The sequence below is a fragment of the Scyliorhinus torazame genome, chromosome 7 (assembly GCF_047496885.1).
Source record: "Scyliorhinus torazame isolate Kashiwa2021f chromosome 7, sScyTor2.1, whole genome shotgun sequence".
NCBI classification, from domain to species: domain Eukaryota; kingdom Metazoa; phylum Chordata; class Chondrichthyes; order Carcharhiniformes; family Scyliorhinidae; genus Scyliorhinus; species Scyliorhinus torazame.
Window position 1 is genome coordinate 198,112,795 of NC_092713.1, and position 20,791 is coordinate 198,133,585.

At 50.5% G+C, this 20,791-nt stretch overlaps 1 protein-coding gene across 2 annotated transcripts in view; it reads right to left on the minus strand.

Moving 5' to 3' along the window:
- LOC140426776 (janus kinase and microtubule-interacting protein 2-like) overlaps positions 1-20,791 on the minus strand; it is a 388,630-nt gene that overhangs the window by 23,259 nt on the left and 344,580 nt on the right. For both annotated transcript variants that reach the window (XM_072511933.1, XM_072511934.1), the window contains exons 18-20: positions 20,045-20,113; positions 18,601-18,678; positions 8,527-8,730 (exon numbers count right to left, since the gene is read on the minus strand). In XM_072511933.1, the coding sequence (XP_072368034.1) occupies positions 8,527-8,730; positions 18,601-18,678; positions 20,045-20,113 (351 nt within the window). The remainder of the gene's footprint in view (positions 1-8,526; positions 8,731-18,600; positions 18,679-20,044; positions 20,114-20,791) is intronic.

The following is a 20,791-nucleotide window of genomic DNA, read 5'->3' on the forward strand; positions in this document are numbered from 1 at the left end:
GGCCACTTCGGCGTGGGAGTGGAGAATCCCGCCCCAAGTGCCTATGAACCAAGTGGAGAGGAATTCTGATGAGGAACATTGTGCGCAATTCTCCTATCGGGAGTCTAAGTGCCGATGCCGGAGTGAAAACCGCAGTGTTTCACTCCTGCATCGGATCCCGCTCCCAGCCCCCTATTCTCCCGCCCCCGGGGGGCTAGGAGCGGCGTTGCATCATTTGCGCGCGCCGGGCCTTGGAGCCACGTAAAAGCGGCGCCACGTAAATGACACGGCCGGCGTCGTGTAAATGACGTCACCTGCTCATGCGCTGGTTCATCGGCACCAACTCGCGCATGTGCGGTTGCCGTCCTCACCGCAAGAAGATGTCGGATGGATCTTGCGGGGGGCGGAGGAAAGGAGGTCCTCCTTCAGGGAGGCTGGCCCGCCAATCGGTGGGCAACGATCGCGGGCCAGACTGCATTTGAGGGCCCCCCCCGGTGCAGGAACCCCCCTCCCCCCCACACAGGCAGCCCCCCCAGCATTCCCGCGCTGTTCCCGCCGGCAGCAACCAGGTGTGGACGGCGCCAGCAGGAACCCGTCGTGTTGGGCAGGCCGCTCGGCCCATATGGGCCGGAGAATCGCCGCCTGTCCGTTGCAAACGGCGAGCGGCGATTCTCCGAGCGGCCAGCCATGATTCTCGCTGCGCCGGTTTGGGGGGGGTGGGAGAATCGCGTGCGGGTGTCAGGGCGGCGTGGCGGGACACGCGCGGCACCCCGGCAATTCTCCCACCCGGCGTGGGGGGGGGGGGGGAGAATTTCGCCCATGACATTTACCGATTAAAAGCTGTCCAAGCGAATGAAACAGCCCCGATCAGGATAGTCACGCAGGTGAATGGAAGACCTTTGAAGATGGAGGTCGATACTGAGGTGTTGGTCAGGGGTGTGGATATTCGGCTATATTGGAGAAGCGGTTCAGTCCTTGAATTTGAGCAACACAACGACCAGGTTCCCGACCTACACGAGGAAACCCTGAATATTTGGGGATCACCAGTATGTCAGTGTCTTCCAAGGAACAAAAAAATCCAGCTGCCTTGGAGGGACATGGACCAAGCCTAATGGGATGGGACTGGCTGCAGCTAATTAAGTTAAAGTGGCTGGAGATCTTCAAAATTTCAAGCAGTGTTTTCCAGGACGTCTTATGTAGATGCAAGGATGCGTTGCAGAATGAGTTGGGCCGAATAAAGGAAGCATAGACCAAGATTTTCGAAAGATACGACCTAAATATTGTTGCTCTGTGAATGTAAATAGTTCTCTTTGCCTATTGTTAGTAAACCCCCTTGTTCATTACTGGTGGTCTTCAGTAGTTGCACTGCCCCCAGCGAGGGAAGCACAAATCTTCAACAGGATAACATTTTGTTTCTCCTCCCCTGTTATTTTATTCACTGTCAAAACGTAGCACAGCTGTTTGATGTGCTAACTCCAGCCTTCAGCCCCCTGGTCGAACGGATCTAACTTCCCTATCATTGGCATTTACACTCACTGTTTTAATGCTACTGTCGATGCATCCTGATTTTTAATTTGTTCTGGAGGCTTCTTCCTTCCCTCCTCGAATACTGAAGTGCTGAGGAGAGTGATCGATCCGGTTTACACTCGTTGTCAATGTGGTGGGTTGAGACAATACACTGGAGACTTCCATTATTCAACAAAGGGTTTAATTAACAATAGGCAAAGGCAACTACATACAGGCACAGAGCAACAATATTTAGGTCATAATCTCTGGCTGCGAGGTCCACACTAGCCAGGCTCCTGCTCTCAGGGCCCAGCGTTTTCTCCCCATTGGTCGGCATTCACATGCTCCCATGTGATAGGTCCGAAGCCAATCACATGGATTTCAAGGGCTCGCCCCTTAAAGGGTCCGCACTAACACAACTCCGAACTCCAAAATATGTGTATAGGGATTGTGGGGATCAAGAGACATCGCTTGAAGAGATGGCTACTCCCCCTTTCTACAGGAGTTCCAAACGAGGTTCAAAGGCAATACAACCAATGCCACTGACTCAGTAAGACAGCCATTGAGCAGGCCACCAGGCTTCTGAAGGTGTAATTCTGGTGCCTGGAGCAGTTGGGTAGTGCACTCCAATATCCTCCTGAAAGAGTCTCAATCATTGTGGTGGCATGTTGCATTCTCTGTAACATTCCCTCCAGAGGGTTATGGACCTAGATGATGGTCCTAGAAGGAGGAAGCTCATTGGAGAAGGAGCAGGAGATGAGACAGGAGGAATAATTGAAGTTGGAGGGAGATGATGCTGAACAGATAGGCACTCCTACTTAGCAACAAGCTATGCTCCTCCTGACATCCTCTATGAAAGGACATAATTCCTCCTCTCGATCATGGTCTCCAGCATTAGGTCCAGGTTGACAGCGGTGAAGCGAGAGTGTAGCTTGCCCTGGATTCCAGTCCTCTGAATCTCCTGTGACATCGCACTTCCCTCTGGTGCAGTGGAAGGCTTTGGTACAAGCCACAGATCTTTCTCTCAGGACAACCAGCAGTCTCAGTGATGGCTGCTCTGGGAACCTAAATCACTCCTTATCAAGAGGTGATTGAAAAGAGGTTTGTGGTGTTGAGGCAATTTGCTTTCAGAGTTGAGTGGTGATAACATTCTCACACTCATACAGATTTCTAAAATCATTTAACCATTATTAAAATGACACATTTGCACAAATTATTAAAGTCCCAAACTCTATTCCTGTGAAATGAAGACTCCTCTTCCCCTTTCTCCTCTCCACCCTGTCCTATCTTCTGCCTTACTCTCTGGATTTCAGCTTTGACATTCTCTTTCAATCTAGATCCAATTTTCTCTGACCTTAAATCCTGCTTCATTGAAGAAAGCAATTCATTTTGATTTCCTGTGTCCGAAAAACTTTGGGATAATATTCCAGACACCACGTGGGGCGAAATTCTCCGGAAACGGCGCGATGTCCGCCGACTGGCGCCCAAAACGGCGCCAATCAGACGAGCATCGCGCCGCCCCAAAGGTGCGGAATGCTCCGCATCTTTGGGGGCCGAGCCCCAACATTGAGGGGCTAGGTCGACGCCGGAGGAATTTCCGCCCCGCCAGCTGGCGGAAACGGCCTTTGTTGCCCCGCCAGCTGGCGCGGAAATGACATCCCCAGGCGGCGCATGCGCGGGAGCGTCAGCGGCCGCTGACAGTTTCCCACGCATGCGCAGTGGAGGGAGTCTCTTCCGCCTCCGCCATGGTGGAGACCGTGGCGGAGGCGGAAGGGAAAGAGTGCCCCCACGGCACAGGCCCGCCCGTGGATCGCTGGGCCCCGATCGCGGGCGAGGCCACCGTGGGGGCACCCCGGGGCCAGATCGCCCCGCGCCCCCCCCAGGACCCCGGAGCCCGCCCACGCCGCCTTGTCCCGCCGTTCAAAAGGTGGTTTAATCCACGCCGACGGGACAGGCAATTTATCGGCGGTACTTCGGCCCATCCGGGCCGGAGAATCGAGCGGGGGGGGCCCGCCAACCGGCGCAGCCCAATTCCCGCCCCTGCCGAATATCCGGTACCGGAGACTTTGGCAACCGGCGGGGGCGGGATTCACGGCAGCCCCCGGCGATTCTCCAACCCGGCAGGGGGTCGGAGAATGACACCCCACATTTTGAACAAAACACAAACAAATCGGATGATCTTTGAAATAAAGAGTTACAAAAGGCAATAGTCTTGTTCTGACTTAGAAAACCAGGAGAGACTGTTGAAAGGACAAAGAGCTGCCAGCCTAGAAAAGCAACGACAGTGACAACTCCTCACCATTTTACCTCAGGACTAATTCAGACTCCTCCCTCATAAGGATGTGCAGAATAGACAAAACCATCCAACATCTCATTATGTAAGGCATCAAGCCAGATAGGAGAAGTTTGTTAGGCTTGCCTCAGATTGGTCTTTCGAGACTCTCTATTTACTCTTACAAGCACTTCGGAACTGGAGGGCACAATCAAGATAAAATTCAAGATCTTGCCGTCTATTTCTTAATGAAGGATGAAAGACAGATGAAAAATCAATAATAACACTGTGCTTGGGTTCCCCTGAGCTTCCTGGTGCTGCAATCACAGGTAAAGCCACAACCTGTCCCTTTCCATAGGGGTCCAATCTCAAACCCAGCATTTATTTTCAAATTTCTCCATCAGCTTCCGATAGACCAACACTTGCGGCATGACAATGCGAGAAACCATTTTAATAGCATCAGAAATCAGCAAGATACTCTCTGTAATTTTCAAGTTCAATTGGATCCCCTTCTCGGAGACAGAAAAAAGTACAATGACAGCTGAAAGACTTCATAAAGAGATCTACTGTCCAGCTTCTGGATGAAAAGGTTCAAAATGCTGCTGATTTCTTTATTTTTAAATATTTTTATTGAAAAATTTTCATTTTAAACAATATAACCATTTTAAAAATGGATGTTACGAGTTACAATATAAAAGAAGCACAACAAACAGTATGGATCACATCCAACAACAAAAAAATGCGCTCTCCCAATCGTAAGGAAAAAAAACTAACCCCCCTCCACCCCCGCAAACAACTGATGGTGACTAACTCCTTAAAAAAGGAAATGAATGGCTGCCATCTCAGATAGAACACCTCAACTGACCTCTGATGGTATTAGACAGTCTTCAAATGCAAATGTTCCGTGAGGTCACCCAATCGGACTGAGCAGAGTAGGAGACCTCCACCCAAGCAGAACTCACCTCCGGGCTATTAACGAGGCAAAGGCGAGAATATCTGCCTCCATCCCATCTGCAGCACCGGTGAGTCCGACACCCCGAAAGTGGCCACCAAAGGACAAGGCTCCAGTTTGATGTTAGGAATTACTGACATGGTGTTGAAGAAGGAGACCCAAAAGTTTAACAACGTGGGACAAGACCAGAACATATGAGTACGATTAGCCAGCCCCCGGGAACACTGCTCGCACTTGTCTTCCAGCCCCCAAAATTAAACCACTTATCCTGGCCTTAGACAGCTGAGGCCCATGCATAACCTTAAACTAAATTAGGCTGAGCAGCGCACAGGAGGCCGTGGAGTTTACCCTGCCAAGGGCCTCACTCCAAACCTCCTCGTCCAAAATAGGTCCCATATCCCCTTCCCACTTTGCCCTCACCCTATCCCACTGGGGCTGACACAGCTGACAAGATTTGGCCATAGATATCAAAAATACTGCCCACCTGAACCAGCTAAAGACAGAATCCTCCTCAACAGGGACGATGGTGGTGACAAGCAAAATTAGGAAAAGTCTTTTGCAAAAAGTTATGAATCTGGACGTGTCGGAATGAGTTCACCGCAGAGAGTTGAAACTTTATCAATAGCTCCTCAAAGCTGGCAAAACACCCCTCCATGAACAAGTGCCCAACCTCTTGAGATTCTTCCCCTCCCATGACCTAAACATCGAGTTTAAATTCAACAGCACAAAAAGATGGTTACCACAGATAGGGGCCAACAATGATATGGAGCTAAGCTTAAAATAATGTCCAAATTGCTTCCATATCCTCAGGGTTCCTTCATCACTGGGTTTGAAGAAAACCTCGCAGGGCACAATGGAAGTGAGGAGGTTACCAATGCAACCAAGCTAGAACACCTGCAAGAACTCATGTCCATCTGTCCCCATATGGAAGTCAGATCCCTAACCCATCCTAACACCTTCTCAACATTGGCTGCCCAATAATAGAATAGCGTTTGGGTAACTCTAAAACCACCAACTGTCTATTCATCTGGAGAAATGTTCTACGGGTCTTTGGGGATTTGCCCGCCCGAACAAAGTAGAACTCCAACTTATTAACCCCCCAAAAAAGCACATACGAAGAAAAATGTGGTAACATTGAAAAATAAATAAAAACCTTGGGAAGACATTCATTTTAATAGTCTGGACCCTGCCCACCAAGGACAGGGAGAAGTTATCCCACCTTTGCAAGTCAGACTTACCCCTCCTCACCAGACTAGCATAGTTCAATTTATGAAGTGAGTCCCAATCAAGAGCCAACCGGATACCCAGATAATGAAAGATAGATCTGGCAGGATGAAAAGGTAACACCCCCAGTTTGGCTCCCCTCCCTTGGGGGATTGACCGGAAAGTATTTGCACTTGTCCAGATTCAACCTACACCCAGAAAAGGACACAAAGCTCCTGAGTAGCTTCATTATTTCACCCATAGTGGAGACTGGATCTGTAATATAAAGGAATAGATCGTCTGCTTATAAAGACACCCTGGCCAGAATTCTCCCTTCTGGGGACTAAGTCCCCACACCGGCGGGAGAACCGTCGCCAACCACTCGGCGTCAACAGCCCCCAAAAGTGCAGAATTCTCCACACTTTCGGGGGCTAGGTGGACGCCAGAGGGGTTGGCGGCGCTCCAGCCGGCGCCGAAGGGACGCCGCGAGTTTGCGCATGGGCCGGTGTGATCTCGTGCCTGCGTGGAACCGGCGGCATGGTCCCACGCATGCGTAGACTGGCTGGCGTAGTTTGGCACATGCGTGGGGGGGGGTATCTCTTCTCCGCCATGGCCGGCGCGGAAGGAATAAGTGCCCCGCCCGCAGAGCACGGGCCAGGCCACCGTGGAGGTCCCCCTGGGTTGGACCCCCCCCCCCCCCGCAAGGACCACTCCCGCCGACTTACCTGCCAGGTCCCGCCGGTGGCAGAGGTGAGTGATTCACGCCGGCGGGAGTGGCCAAAAACGGCCGGCCGCTCGGCCCATCGGGGCCCGGAGAATTGCCGGGGGGGGCGGGGCTGCAGCCAACGGTCCCCGACTGGCGTGGCGCCAGAGAATACGGCAGCCGGCGTCGGGACGGGATCAGACAATCCCGCCCCCTATGTTTCCTCTCTTCTCGCCTTATCTTCCTCGATCTATCGGAAGATCTCAATGCTATGCCTAATGGTTCAATGGCTAAGGTAAACAAAAGCGGAGAAAATGGACACCCCTATCTTGTACCCTGTTCAACAGAAAATACCCTGAGCTCAAGACATTAGTGCAGACACTAGCCATGGGGCCTTATTCAAAAGTCAAACCAACAAAATGAACTTCTGCCCCAGACCGAACCTCCCAAGGACCCCAAAGATATCCCCACTCCACTCTTTCAAATGCTTTCTCGGTGTCCATGGACACAATCACCTCCTGCTTGGACACAGGAGAGGGGGACAGAACAACCATCGTATATTGGCCGACAATTTCCGACCCTTGACAAAGCCTGCCTGGACTTTCGCAATCGTCTCCGGGAGTCAAGACTCTAATCGCATTGCCAACACCTTGGCTAACAATTTGGCGTTGCATTCAAAAGCGATATGGGTAGATATGACCCAATCCATGGGGTCCTTCTCTTGCTTCAGGAAAAGAGAGATAGAATTCTGTGTAAGTGTGGTGGGCAATAAACCCCGGAACAAAGAGTCATTGAACATGTCCAATATTAATGGAGTCAACTGACGCACAAACGTCATGTAGAACTAGATCGGGAACCCATCAGGACCGGGGGCTTTACCAATTTGCATTGATCCAATACTTTTCAGTATCTCCTCAGGACTTAAGGGGCCTCCAACTCCACCCTCAGTCTCCAGCAATGGGAAGGCCAACCCATCTAAAAATTTGGCCATATCCGAATTCTCCTCTGGGGACACTGACCTATAAAAATTCTTGTGGAATGTCCAGAAATCCGTGTTGACTTTGCCTGGGGTGGAAGCTAAACTGTCACTCAAATCCCTAATCAGCATGATCTCCCAGAAGCCCCCTGCCACTTCAGCTGATGAGCTAAAATGTTATTGACCCTCTCCCCACATTCATTGAATATCGCCCTCGAGCAAACGAGTACCGGTGGTCCACCCCAAGGATAGAGTCCATCAGCCTCTGCCACAACATCCTCACAGTCCTGTCCATATGTGCCTTATAGATTAATAACAACCTTAAAGGCTTCCCATAGTAAGAAGGTGAGAGACTCGTTCTTATTGAACCTGACATATTTCTCAATGACAGAAGGCATACGCCCACAAGATCCTTCATCTGCTAATAGTGCTGCATTCAACCTCCACAGTGGGCGCTGAGAGGGACCTGACTCCAGAACCAAGTCCACAAAGTGTGGCGCATAGTCTGAAATTACATTAGCCAAGACCCCGCCTTCCTGACCCAGGGGAGAAAGCACCCACCCACCATACAAAAGTACATCCTGGAGTAAATCTGATGGACATGGGGAGAAAATAAAATTTCTTATCACTTGGGTGTAAAGACAGCCATAGATCCGCCCCCCACCCCTCCCAGTTATTCATAAAAGTTAACAATGCCTTTGCTACCCCTAATGGAGCCAACAATTTGGGCCTCGATCGATCTAGGCCCAAGTCATTGGCTCCATCTTATCCTCTCTCATCTCTGGTGGAACTTATGGAAGGACTTAAATATGGTGTAATAGCAATGGATTCACTGTCCTCCAAAATTCTGACCCACTCCTTCCTCTCCACATCAATAGATCTGCTACCTAAACTAGTGGAATTTTTGTAAACATGCTATTTAATTTGAACCTTACCTGATGTGCTTGTTGGAGGAGTTCCATTCTCTCCTGCAGGATTTGGCAGTCGTACTCCCTGCTCTTCCTCAGCATCTGACGTCTCAATTTCTCTACAGCCGTTCGCAAGTCATCCTTCTGCTTTTCGGTCAGCGATTCACCAAGCTTTATGACGGTGTCTTGCTGTAATGCATTGTACAGTGTCGCCTCCAGCTCCTGGATATGCTGAAAGAACAAGTTTACAATATAGAGCTGTCAAAGAAAAGGGGAATGACCTGTGAGAAGACTGAAAGTTGAAGGGTCGACACTGAATTTCTTGCATGAAGCGGACTTGTGTATCAAATGTACACTTGAATCGTCTGCTCTCGCTGGTGGCGAATTTGGAGGCAGGAAGGGCATGTAATTTGGCAGGACGATGATGTACTGGAACTTTGCCCAACTGCCCACTGATATCCATAAGTGGCCAATTAAGGCCCATTGCGGGTGGGCCTGTCTTCATGCAGCGAGCACAATAAGTAAACCTGTGCGGGCTGCTTCATAGAATCCCTACAGTGCAGAAGAGGGCCATTTGGCACACCGAGTTCATGGAGTCAATCAAGTCAGAGGTGCTCGTCACCTCTGTTGTAGCAGGGGGTAGGGGTCCCTTGATGAAAGGCCTGATCAATGGACTCAACATCAGGAAGGGGGCACAAAGGGTCGCCTGGACTCGAAATGTTAGTTCTTTTCTCTCTTTACAGATGCTGCAGACCTTCTGAGATTTTACAGCATTTTCTCTTTTGGTATCAGGAAGGGGGGTCCTGCTGAGAGCCCCCCCTCCCCTTGCCCTTGCACCCAGCACCCCACAATCCAACCCTGCACAACCATTCCCCCCCCCCCCCCTCATTATGTACCTGTGGCCTGGGTCAGTCAGCGGTGCCTGTCCTTCCGGTAGCAGCCCCAGCCTCCCCAGTGGCATTGTTGAGTACAACTTTTGCTGACCACTAATTGATCTTCTTAGGCAAGATTTCTGCTTGGTTCTGAGGAAGGCCCAAACGTGGCCTCACCATGGCCCGATTGGCTTGCGGTTCAGTGGGCCGTCGCAAAAAGAGGCAGCGTAGGTCTCTCAGCAGCTCTCTGAGCAGATGAGACTCCTGGGGCTGGATTCGCTCAGCCCGCGACCGGCGTGAATCACGCCACGCTGCCCCAACGCCGGGACGCGATTCTCCGCGAGTGGCGAATTGGCGCCATTGACACTGGCGTGTTTGGCGCGGCGCCGGTTGGGGGCCAGTCCGCCGATTCTCGGCCCGGGATGGGCTAAGCGGCCGTCGTAAAAAAGCCGAGTCCCGCCGGTGCCATCCACGCCTGCTCTCAGCCAGCGAGAACACGGCGTGTGGGGGGAGTGGGGGAGCGGGGGGGGCAGGGCGTCCGACATGGTGGGGAGGCTCCGATGTGGCCTGGCCTGCGATCGAGGCCCACTGATCGGCGGGCCGGCTTCTCCGGCTGGGGGCCTCCTTTCTTCCATGCCGGCCCCTGTAGGCCTGCGCCAAGTTGCATTGGGGCAGCGCGTTGAAGGAAGCCACTGTGCATGCACACGTTGGCGCTAGTGCCACTGCGCATGCGCAGATCCTGCGGCGCCCAGTTGATGCCGGGATCAGCAGCTGGAGCGGCGTGAACCGCTCCAGTGCCATGCTGGCCCCCTGTAGAGCCCAGAATTGCTGATCTTGAGGCCGTGTTGACGCCGTTGAGAAACGCGACGGTGTTCCCCACGGCGTCAACACTTAGCCTCTGAATCACAGAATCCCGCCCCTGACACCTCAACATGAGTCCACCCTCGTGTCTTGTTTCCAATATTTCCCTCCTTCAGTATCGCCAATGATAATTTTATGGTATCTCACTGAGCTGACTGCGCTTCATGTACAAGCCTAGAAGCAGAGTGTCGTTGGGACACTTTCTCAAGAGGGCTATATTGGTTGAGCCCTATTTTGCCCTGACCCAATGTTGAAAGGAGCTTTTTGTAGCAGCCATTCAATATTGTACCTTCTAGGTAAAGTGGAAGGCAGAACATCCAGGTCCCGCCGGGTGAGACCAGAGTAACCCACGCCGGTGGGACTCGGCCGAACTCGGCGGGTACTCGGCCCGGAGAATCGCCTGGAGACTGCTTGTAACGGCCCCCGACGGGCGCGGCGGCGATCCCACAGGCTCCCGAGAATCGGCGCCGGAGTACCGGCGTCGGGGTGGGGGGGGGGGGGCGCTGGGTCGGAGAATCCCGGTCAACACATTTACACATAGAATCCCTATAGTGCAAAACGAGGCCATTTGACCCATCGAGTCAATGGCATCACCTCGGCTGGGATTTGGTCACTCGGCACAAGTGAGGGATGATGCCAAGGGCATTATTGGGCTGCATATGTCAGGAACTCCCTGAAACACGGGAAACAGGAAAGTAAAATGCTGCAGATGCTGCAAAATCTGAAACCGAAACAGCGAACATTGGAAAATACTTAGCAGGTCAGTCAATGCTTATGGACGCAAAACTTATAAACAGGTATAATCTTCACTTGATGTGGGGCAGAGAATGGAAGTCAGAGTGAAAGAGTGAAAGTAACTTGGTGCAGCCGGCCACTGCACCAGTATCATCCTGCCCCTTGACCCATTTTCCCAGAGATGGGATTGGAGATGGAAGAGTATCGGCATGCATGGGGTCACCAATTAACCTGAGCAAAATATCAATTATCAGAGGCTAGCTCCCTGGATTTCACTTCCCAGTGGCAGACTGGGGAGGTCACAGTTCCACATGGGGACAGGTTGAGGCCTCTCGCTACGTACATGATGGGTTTCGGAAGGATGAGGGGGGGGATCTTATTGAAACTTACAAAATGCCGAAAGGCCAAGGTAGAGTGGACGTGGAAAGAATGATTCCACTAGTAGAGGAAACTAGAACCTGAGGGCACAGCCTCAGACTGAAGGGACAATCCTTTAAAACAGAGATGAGGAATTTCTTCAGCCAGAGGGTGGTGAATCTGTGGAACTCTTTGCCACAGAAGGCTGTGGAGGCCAATTCACTGAGAGTCTTTAAGACACAGATAGATAGATACTTGATTAATATGGGGATTGGGGTTATGAGGAGAAGGCAGGAGAATGGGAATGAGAAACATAGCAGCCATGATTGAATGCCGGAGCAGACTAGACAGGCCGAATGGCCTAATTCTACTCCTTTGTCTTATAGTCTTATGAGCTTTGAGGCCCGCTCCACCTATCTGGCCAGAGCTATGGTCATTTTTAAATTCAAAAGTGGAGGCGCCCGCTCTCTCTCCTTTGCCCGTAATGCAGACTACAGCTCCCTCCATGCTGGAGCAACTCTTACTGTCCCTTGAGCTTCCAGAATCTACTTTCTATCCTAAACTGCAGGGCACTTATGCTCTCTAGTCACCAGTTGGTCACTTCAGGGAAAAGCACTGTTGGGTGACTGCTCGTGACACATTACAGGGGTCAGGACCCTCCATTTGACCCCTACATTTCAGGTAGATGACCGTTCATCAGAATTCAGATGATTGATACGGAAGGAATGCAGATTCCCTGAGGTGAAAGCCATTATCCAGCTCACTGCTCTAATCAGTTTAGTCATTAATTAGCACAGCCAGGCAATGGTTGAGCTGTGCATGTCAGATGCTTGGGTGATTCATCATGGGATCAATCTATTAATTCTAACGAACCTACCTCGAGTGAATCTGCAACGACCAGGAAGCAGCCATCCAGCGGCATGGAAAAGATCCAGCCTCCTTTGCAACTCCGGATCTTCGGCAACCTCGGCGCCAACTGGAAAGTCTTCAAACAGAAGTTCCTCTTGTATATCGAGGCCTCCGATCTCGAGGCAGCATCGGATGCCAGAAAGATCGCGCTGTTCCTGTCGACTGTGGGGGATCAAGCCATCGACATCTATAACTCGCTTACGTTTGCCGATGACGAAGACAAGACGAAGTTCAAGACAGTTCTGCTGAAATTCGACAGCCACTGCGAAATTGAGGTCAATGGGAGCTTTGAACGGTACATCTTCCAACAGAGGCTTCAGGGTAAGGATGAATCTTTTCAGTCCTTCTTGACCCATCTCCGCATCCTAGCGCAGTCATGTAATTATGACTCGACAGCTGATTCCATGATCTGGGATCAGATCGTTTTTGGGGTCCAGTCCGACTCCCTGTGGGAGAAGCTCCTCAAAATCAAACAGTTGAACCTCTCCATCGCAATCGAAACGTGTGTTGTCCATGAGCATGCCAGAAATCGTTACTCTCGCATCAGGGCGGCATGCACGCCACGACCGGGTGGACGATGACCCTAATGCGTATGTACGAACGTCGGCCGACCGCACTGCGCATGCGCGATGGCGCCCAGAACGCGCTGACGTCAGTGTCATGACGTGTCCAAATTGTGGCTCCGCCCATTTAAAGCGGCAATGTCCAGCCAAAGCAAGGCAATGTCTACAGTGTGGAAAGCCTGGGCATTACGCGCAGGTCCGCTTTACCGAGCAACAGCCAGCGATCCCAGCTGCAGTGCAGTCGTGTCCGCTGCGTACAACAAGGCATGCAGGATTCTGATCCCGACAGCCCAACGGACCTCGATGCTGACTGCCTCGAGTCTCTATATCAGGTGGGCATCATCACCACACGCGAGCTGGTCTCCACCGCGCCTGCAAACCGCATTTCAATCCTGAGTGTGGATCCTGACGACGAGTAGTGTGCTGTCGTCACGGTCAACCAGTCTCGCATCCGATTTAAATTGGACACTGGCGCGTCTGCAAACCTCATATCACAGTCGGACCTTCCGAGACCAACCTAGCATTCTTCCACCAGCCTGCCAGCTCCTTGACTACAATGGTAATGCCATAGCTGCCAGTGGGTCTTGTCAGCTAGGTGTATCTCACAAGGCAATCAAGGCGACGTTAAGATTCGAGATCGTCCGGCCTGACAAGGCATCCCTGCTCGGTGCTCGCGCATGCAAACTCCTAAATCTCGTCCAGCGAGTCCATGCCATGTCCTCGACACCGACACTCGACTGCCTCGCCCAATGCGAATCTCCAGGCTGAGATTGACGACATTCTCACGCAATACCACAATGTGTTTGAATGGATGGGCACACTCCCATATCGCTACAAGATATTGCTCAAGCCGAATGCCACCCCAGTCATCCATGCACCACGCCGGGTGCCATCTCCCTTCAAGGATCGTCTGAAAACGCAACTACAAGAGCTCCAAGACGCATCATTTCAAAGGTGACAGAACCAACAGACTGGGTCAGCTCCATGGTCTGCGTCAAGAAACCCTCTGGTGAACTCCGCATTTGCATTGATCCCAAAGACCTGAATTGCAACATAATGCGAGAGCACTACCCGATCCCCAAGCGTGAAGAATTAATCTGTGAGATGGCTCATGCCAAATTCTTTACCAAGCTGGACGCCTCCCGCGGTTTCTGGCAGATACAGCTGGACGTGTCCAGTCGGAAGCTGTGCACTTTTAACACTCCATTCGGCAGGTATTGCTACAACCGCATGCCTTTTGGTATCATCTCAGCTTCCGAAGTATTTCACCGCATAATGGAGTAAATGATGGAGGGCATCGAGGGGGTGAGAGTCTATGTGGATGACGTGATCATCTGGTCCACGATGCCAGAGGATCACATCGCTCGCCTCAAACAGGTTTTCCAGAGGATTCATGAAAATGGCCTCCAGCTCAACAGGGCCAAATGCTCATTTGGTCGGTCCGCTATCAAGTTTCTGGGACCACATTTCACAGCAGGGTGTGCAACCTGACGCTGACAAGGTGCTGGCAATCAATGCCATGAAGACCTCAGAGGACAAAAAGGCGGTCCTCCGTTTCCTTGGGATGGTAAATTTTCTCGGAAAATTCATTCCCAACATGGCATCCCACACCACGGCCCTCCGGCATCTCGTTAAAAAGTCGACAGTGTTTCAGTGGCTTCCCGCACATCAAGCGGAGTGGCTTGAGCTGAAGGTGAAGCTCACCACAGCCCCAGTACTGGCGTTCTTTGACCCAACCAAGGATACCAAGATATCCACAGACGAAAGCCAGGACGGCATTGGGGCAGTGCTCCTCCAGCGAGACGACTCCTCGTCCTGGGCTCCAGTGGCACACGCATCCAGGGCCATGACTCTGACCGAACAACAGTATGCCCAGATCGAAAAGGAGTGCTTGACAGGAATAGTCAAGTTTCATGACTACGTATACAGTCTGCCAAAGTACACGGTGGAAACAGACCACAGGCCTTTAGTCCACATAATCCAGAAGGATTTAAATGACATGACACCTCGGCTGCAGCGAATTCTTCTTCGTCTCCGCCGATATGACTTTGAACTAGTCTACACACCGGGTAAGGAGCTGATCATCGCGGATGCCCTATCCCGATTCTTCACCATGCCGTGTGAACAGGGCAACTTCATTTGCCACATTGAGACATAGGTGCAGTTGTGTGCCAGCAACCTCCCAGCCACTGATGAACGAGTTGTCCAAATACACGAAGAAACTGCCAAAGATCCTCCACTGCAGTGCGTGATGCAACACCTCGCCCATGGCTGGCAAAAGGGTCAGTGCTCCCAGTTCTTCAACGTTAAGGACGAGTTAACGGTTGTTGAGGGGATCCTTCTTAAACTAGATGGAATCATCATTCCCCAAAGCATGCAAGCCATGGTGCTCAGACAGATCCACGAGGATCACCTTGGGGTCGAAAAATGGTGACGCAGAGCTTGGCAGGCAGTCTACTGGCCTGGCATCAGCCAGGACATTGCCAACACGGTCCTCAACTGCACAGCATGCCAGAAATTTCAACCAGCTCAGCCCAAGGAAACACTGCAACAGCACGAGATCGTGACTTCTCCGTGGTCCAAGGTGGGGATAGACCTCTTTCTCGCAAATGGGCGTGATTACGTGCTCTTGGTCGACTACTTCTCCAGCTACCCGGAAGTGGTGAAACTGTCGGACCTCACGTCCACGTCAGTCATCAAAGCCTGCAATGAGACGTTTGCCAGGCACGGGATACCACTCACAGTAATGAGTGACAACGGCCCATGTTTCTACAGCCAAGAGTGGTCCGACTTTGCATGATGCTACCACTTCAGGCATATCACATCCAGTCCCCATTACCCGCAATCAAACGGGAAGGCCGAAAAAGGGGTCCATATTGTCAAGCGGTTGCTGTGCAAGGCTGCAGGCTCAGCCTCGGATTTCAACCTGGCGCTGTTGGCATACAGGGCAACCCCTCTGTCGACTGGTTTGTCTCCGGCGCAGCTGCTCACGAACCGCAACCTGAGGACGACTGTTCCAGCCATCCATGTTCCAGACCTTGACCACCTCACGGTGCTGCAGAAAGTGCAGCGATCCAGGGACCAGCAGAAGATCACGTATGATGCTCATGCCACGGATCTGCCTGCGCTGGCTCCAGAAGATGTTGTTCGCGTCCAGTTGCCTGAGGGAGGCTGGTCAGCCCCAGCTGTTGTCATCAGACAGGCTGCCCTCAGGTCTTTCATTGTTCAAATGGCTGATGGCTCCATTCTACGGCGCAACAGGAGGGCGCTATGAAAAGTTCCCTGCCCACTGCCTGGCCGCACTTCTCCGCATGTCATCATGCCGCCTCAGGACATCTTGCCCCACGTGGCCACCGATCTGCCAGCGATCCCGCCTGTCCACGAGGCCACCGATATGGCAACAATCCCGCTTGTCCAAGTGCCGGCGTCCCCCCCTTCACCTCTGAGGCGATCGACAAGAATTTGTCGCCCGCCACAAAGACTGAATCTATGGACTTAAATCTTGTAAATTTTGTTCAGTTTGCTCTGTATCTGCACGATAGACACCTTCCCATGTACATATGTTCATTCATTCACCACTTGTACATTCATGCATGTATATATCGCCACGTTCCAAAATTTATTTTAAAAAGTGGAGATGTCATAATATCCACTCATGTATATAATGAGATGCAGACAGGCAGTGATTGACACACAGGATAACCAATGAACACACACGACACAAAACAACCAATCACCAGACAGGACACCACCACTATAAAGCCCACAGGGCATTAAGACTCTCTCTCTCTCTCTCTCTCTCACAGGACACAGCTACTGAGATAGTAAGAGTGCACAAGCCAGTGAGCACTATCACCATGAGGTAGAGAGTTAGTCTGGTCAAGCCAGTAGGAGGTTATCAGTTAGATTAATAGAGTGTCAACCCACAGCAGATTATGTACAGCAATCAGCAGGTTCAATAAAACAGTGTTGGACCATCTCCTGTGTCAGAAGCCTGTTTCTAGTTTCACTGCATCCAGTTGCAGTTAACGTTGAACCAACTCGCTTAACATCAGTGCCTGTTAAGCTCCTGGAATAAATCCTGCTCCCAATTTGGGTGTGTGATATCAGGCAACGTAACAACTTCTTAAGGGCCTACAACAGCTGGAAGAAAGGGGAGTTTTCTTTAAATCAGGAACAGAAAGAAGCAGTTTTAAACAGCAGCTTGTATATCTGACAGGGCAAATGTGTATATTTCATATTTAATAAAAAAAAGGACAGCTCTACTTTAATCATCTGGACACCATAAGCTTGACTTTGTCCAGTAACTTTGTTCAATTTTTAATTGACAGGGACTCACACCATGGGCATCATATTATGCCCACATTGAAGAGCCATCTGTAACCCAGAACTTGCTGCTCAGTTGAGTAATAGCAGGTTACACTGGAATAAAAATAATAACCAATTTAGCGGATGAACGGTTATTGTATTACTGTACCCTTATCATCATGTAAGGTGATGTCCCTTTTAAGACCGGGCTTGGAACCCTGGGGGCTCCGCCTCCGGCTCCGCCCACCTGGGAGTTGTATACAAGGGGCCGCCTTGCAGGCGGCACCCAGTAAGCACCCATCTCGGCACCAGGCTAGTTCTTAGCTTACTATAGCCTTCTTTACCGTTTTACTCTCTAGCGTCGTTATTGAGTGTACAACAGCCAGGAATCATCACACAGGGTTCAGTTGATGTCATGAATCATTCGAGGAAACGTGGAATATTTTGTGAAATGCAGGCATTAAACCTTCCCTAGGTCAATTCTTCATTAACAATGTGTTAGGTTTTCCTCTCCCTAATCAGAGTTTTCCTGCTGCAGCTTCCCCTTCACTGTATGACAGGAAGAAGGTCATTTTGAGATGCTGGTGGGAAACGGTTCACGATAAAACCAACAGGCATGTGGAGAGCATCTCACAAATTAACATTTAAATACCCAAGGGGGAGCTGGGCTCAGGGGAGAGGCATGCGCTCTAAGGCAGGGCATCTGAGGGTCGGGGAGGAGGGGGCTAGCTCAAGGAGAAGCGTTTGCTAAGGCGGGGTGTCTGACGGGGCCGAGTTCAGTAAAGGCGCATGTGCTAAGGTGGGGTGTCTGAGGAGCGGCTGCTCTCCGGTGAGAAGCAAGTTCTTTGAGGCAGAGCAGCTGAGATAGGCCTGACAAGGGGGGAGGAGAAGGAATGGAGAAGAAAGTCAGCCATTCATTGTTGCTCAGTATGAACAAGACGGCAGGAAGGCAGGATGGCTACCATTAATTAATGTGATCATCGACCGCACTCGTTGGCACCTCCTGTGAAAAATTCCTAGTGGAAAACTGTGGAGGGAAGCTGTAAAACCAAGTACAAATATCAAGTATCAGGGAGTCAAGAGGGAACAGTACTCAAAGAAACATAGTAAATCGTTCAACAATATTTTTCCAAAGATGGTTTACTTGCAAACTGCAGTCTGGGGTTTGTAGGTCAGCTCATTACTCAAGTTCAAATGGTACAGTTTCAGAGAATAACACTTCTGCATGGCGTTAATTACAATTCTGATCATGGTATAAGACATCACACCTGTATAAATTGCAATGACAACTCCGTGTGCAGCACCACCCATGACTACACTGCAGAAAGGGTGATGAAAACTCTATTATAAAATGTAATGAATATGTTTTAATGATGCCTCTGCATTTAGTATTTTGAAAACACCTATAGATATTATAATGAGTCCTCTACAGAGGATGAAATTTCCATATACAGAGCAATGCTGTATATTAGATAAAGTATAATGAGATTATTTACCATGTATGCTTGATCCAAGGCCTGCTTCCTGTAGTCTAACTCTTCCTCCAAGTAACCTTTTTGTTTGCAAAACATATCCTGCGAGAAAAACAAAAACTTGGATCTGAAATATTCCACAGCAACATGATGGGCACATTGAATCTGTGTGTGTTCTGGGAACATAAATTTAAAAGGTCCGCTGCTCGCCTGAGTCATTTTTAATTTGTGAAGACAGCAGCCTCTTTCTTTGAGGCAAAGCAATCAAAGATAATGGTGGTGGAGCAAGTAGGGGTAAAACTGTTTCACTGGCCTACACGAGACAGACACAAGGGGCAGAGTTCTCCAGTCTCCGACTCCAAAATCGCGTTCAGCGAACTGCCAGAGAATCCACATTGGCGCCGAAAACGGGGGCGATGTCGCTTTTGTGATGCCCCACCCCCTCCAAAACGGCATACTCTGGGAGTACGCCGCACGCCGTCGGGAAGGCCTCAGGACATTATCGGAGACCCTCCCCCAATGGGTCGAGTTCCCGACGGCGTTGGTCGCTTGTGGTATTTATTTTGGGGAACTCGGTGTGGCGGCTGCGGACTAAGTTCAGCGCCGCCACAGTCGGGGGTAGCCAATCAATGGGCAGTGGGTGGTTTTGGCGGGGGCTGGAGACACAGGTGGGGGGTGGTCCGGGGTGCCGAGACTGGCCAAATGGGGTCAATATTTGGCAGGCCGGGTCCGTGCGCGGTCGGCGTCATGTTGCACGGCGTGGCTGCTGCAGGCCGCCGCAGTGCGCATGTACGCCCACGGACCCGGCAATTCTCCGGCCATATCCGCAGCTGGAGCCGGGTTCTCTATGCTGCGTACCTGCTAACCCCCCACCAGACGGGGGATCGCTGGCCGTTTTGCACCGTTTTTTCGGTTGTAAAACACCACCGTTCCCATGCCGACGTCAGCACTTAGTCTCAAAATCGGAAAATCCAACCCAAGGTTTCAACAGCCTGTGGATACCAACACTGGGAGGTGCCATCACCAGAGATGCAACCAATACCCCTCCAGTGGGAGTAGCATTGCCCAGGACACATCACAGTCAGAAATCAGGTTATTGGCGGTGAAACAGAGAAAGGCCAAACACCAGGGTTCTCACCTCTGATCATTATCCAGCCACACACTGAGTGTCTATGTGGTGGTGGGGGTTGGGGTTTAGGGTGGGCAAAGGGCATTGAGCAGTAAAACCAGGGTCAGACAAGGCTGCCAAGGTGAGCGGCCTATTCACACACGATGCTCACCTGGATAAGATAGTGGAGAACTCCCACTGTACCAGAAAACATCAGCACCTCCAGCTGCGGGGAGGCAGGATAAAGGAACACACCCGCAAGTGTTTCAAAAAGCCTCAAATATTGTAGCGGTAGCAGAATATTTAAACAATAGCAAGTGGCAAAAGCACACAATACTTCACGTAAATTATGTTTCGTACCATCTCGATCTCCAAGTCTATCATCTTCTGGTGTAGTGCAGCCTCAGTACCTTCAATCTGTTGTAGCCACTAGAGGGCGAAAAAGGTATGGCATAACATTAATACCAAATTCACAAAATAAAGGACCTGGTCCACAGCCTATGGCAAAATCGGGGACTTCCAGCTCCCCCTCAGTTCTGAAAAAACTTTCAAATAATTTATTATACATACTCTTATACCATGAATTGATTTATTGGCTTATTTTGCACTAAACAGAATAAATTATATTATTGTGACAACCCAAATTGAGATGCCTGAAGTAACCACTGGAAACCTCGACAAATTTGGTTATACTTTGAGCTTTTTGGCAAATAGCTGAACATTCACCTTCATAAAATGTCCTTAAGGCTGGATGATGATACTATAATTAAACTGTGTTTAATTCAGGTCTTTGTATGGTATTTAAAATAAGCACTGTTTAACATCACATTCTGCATGGATCCATAAATCATTAGGCTGGGAAAAATACAAACTAATTTGGTATACGGTTAACAAAAAAAGTGAAAGAAAAGATGATTATTCATATGTAAAGTTCATAGCTAACAACGAATGAATATGCCAGGTCCACTGTGTCATAGACAAACATAAGAGTATTCACCGCCTCTTCTATTGTTGGAGCCACTTTGGCTTGTGCTAACTTTATTGTAACCAGAAGTTAGTGTAATGCACAGTTCAGAAAGAAACATTAGGTGCAATTTAATGGAAACA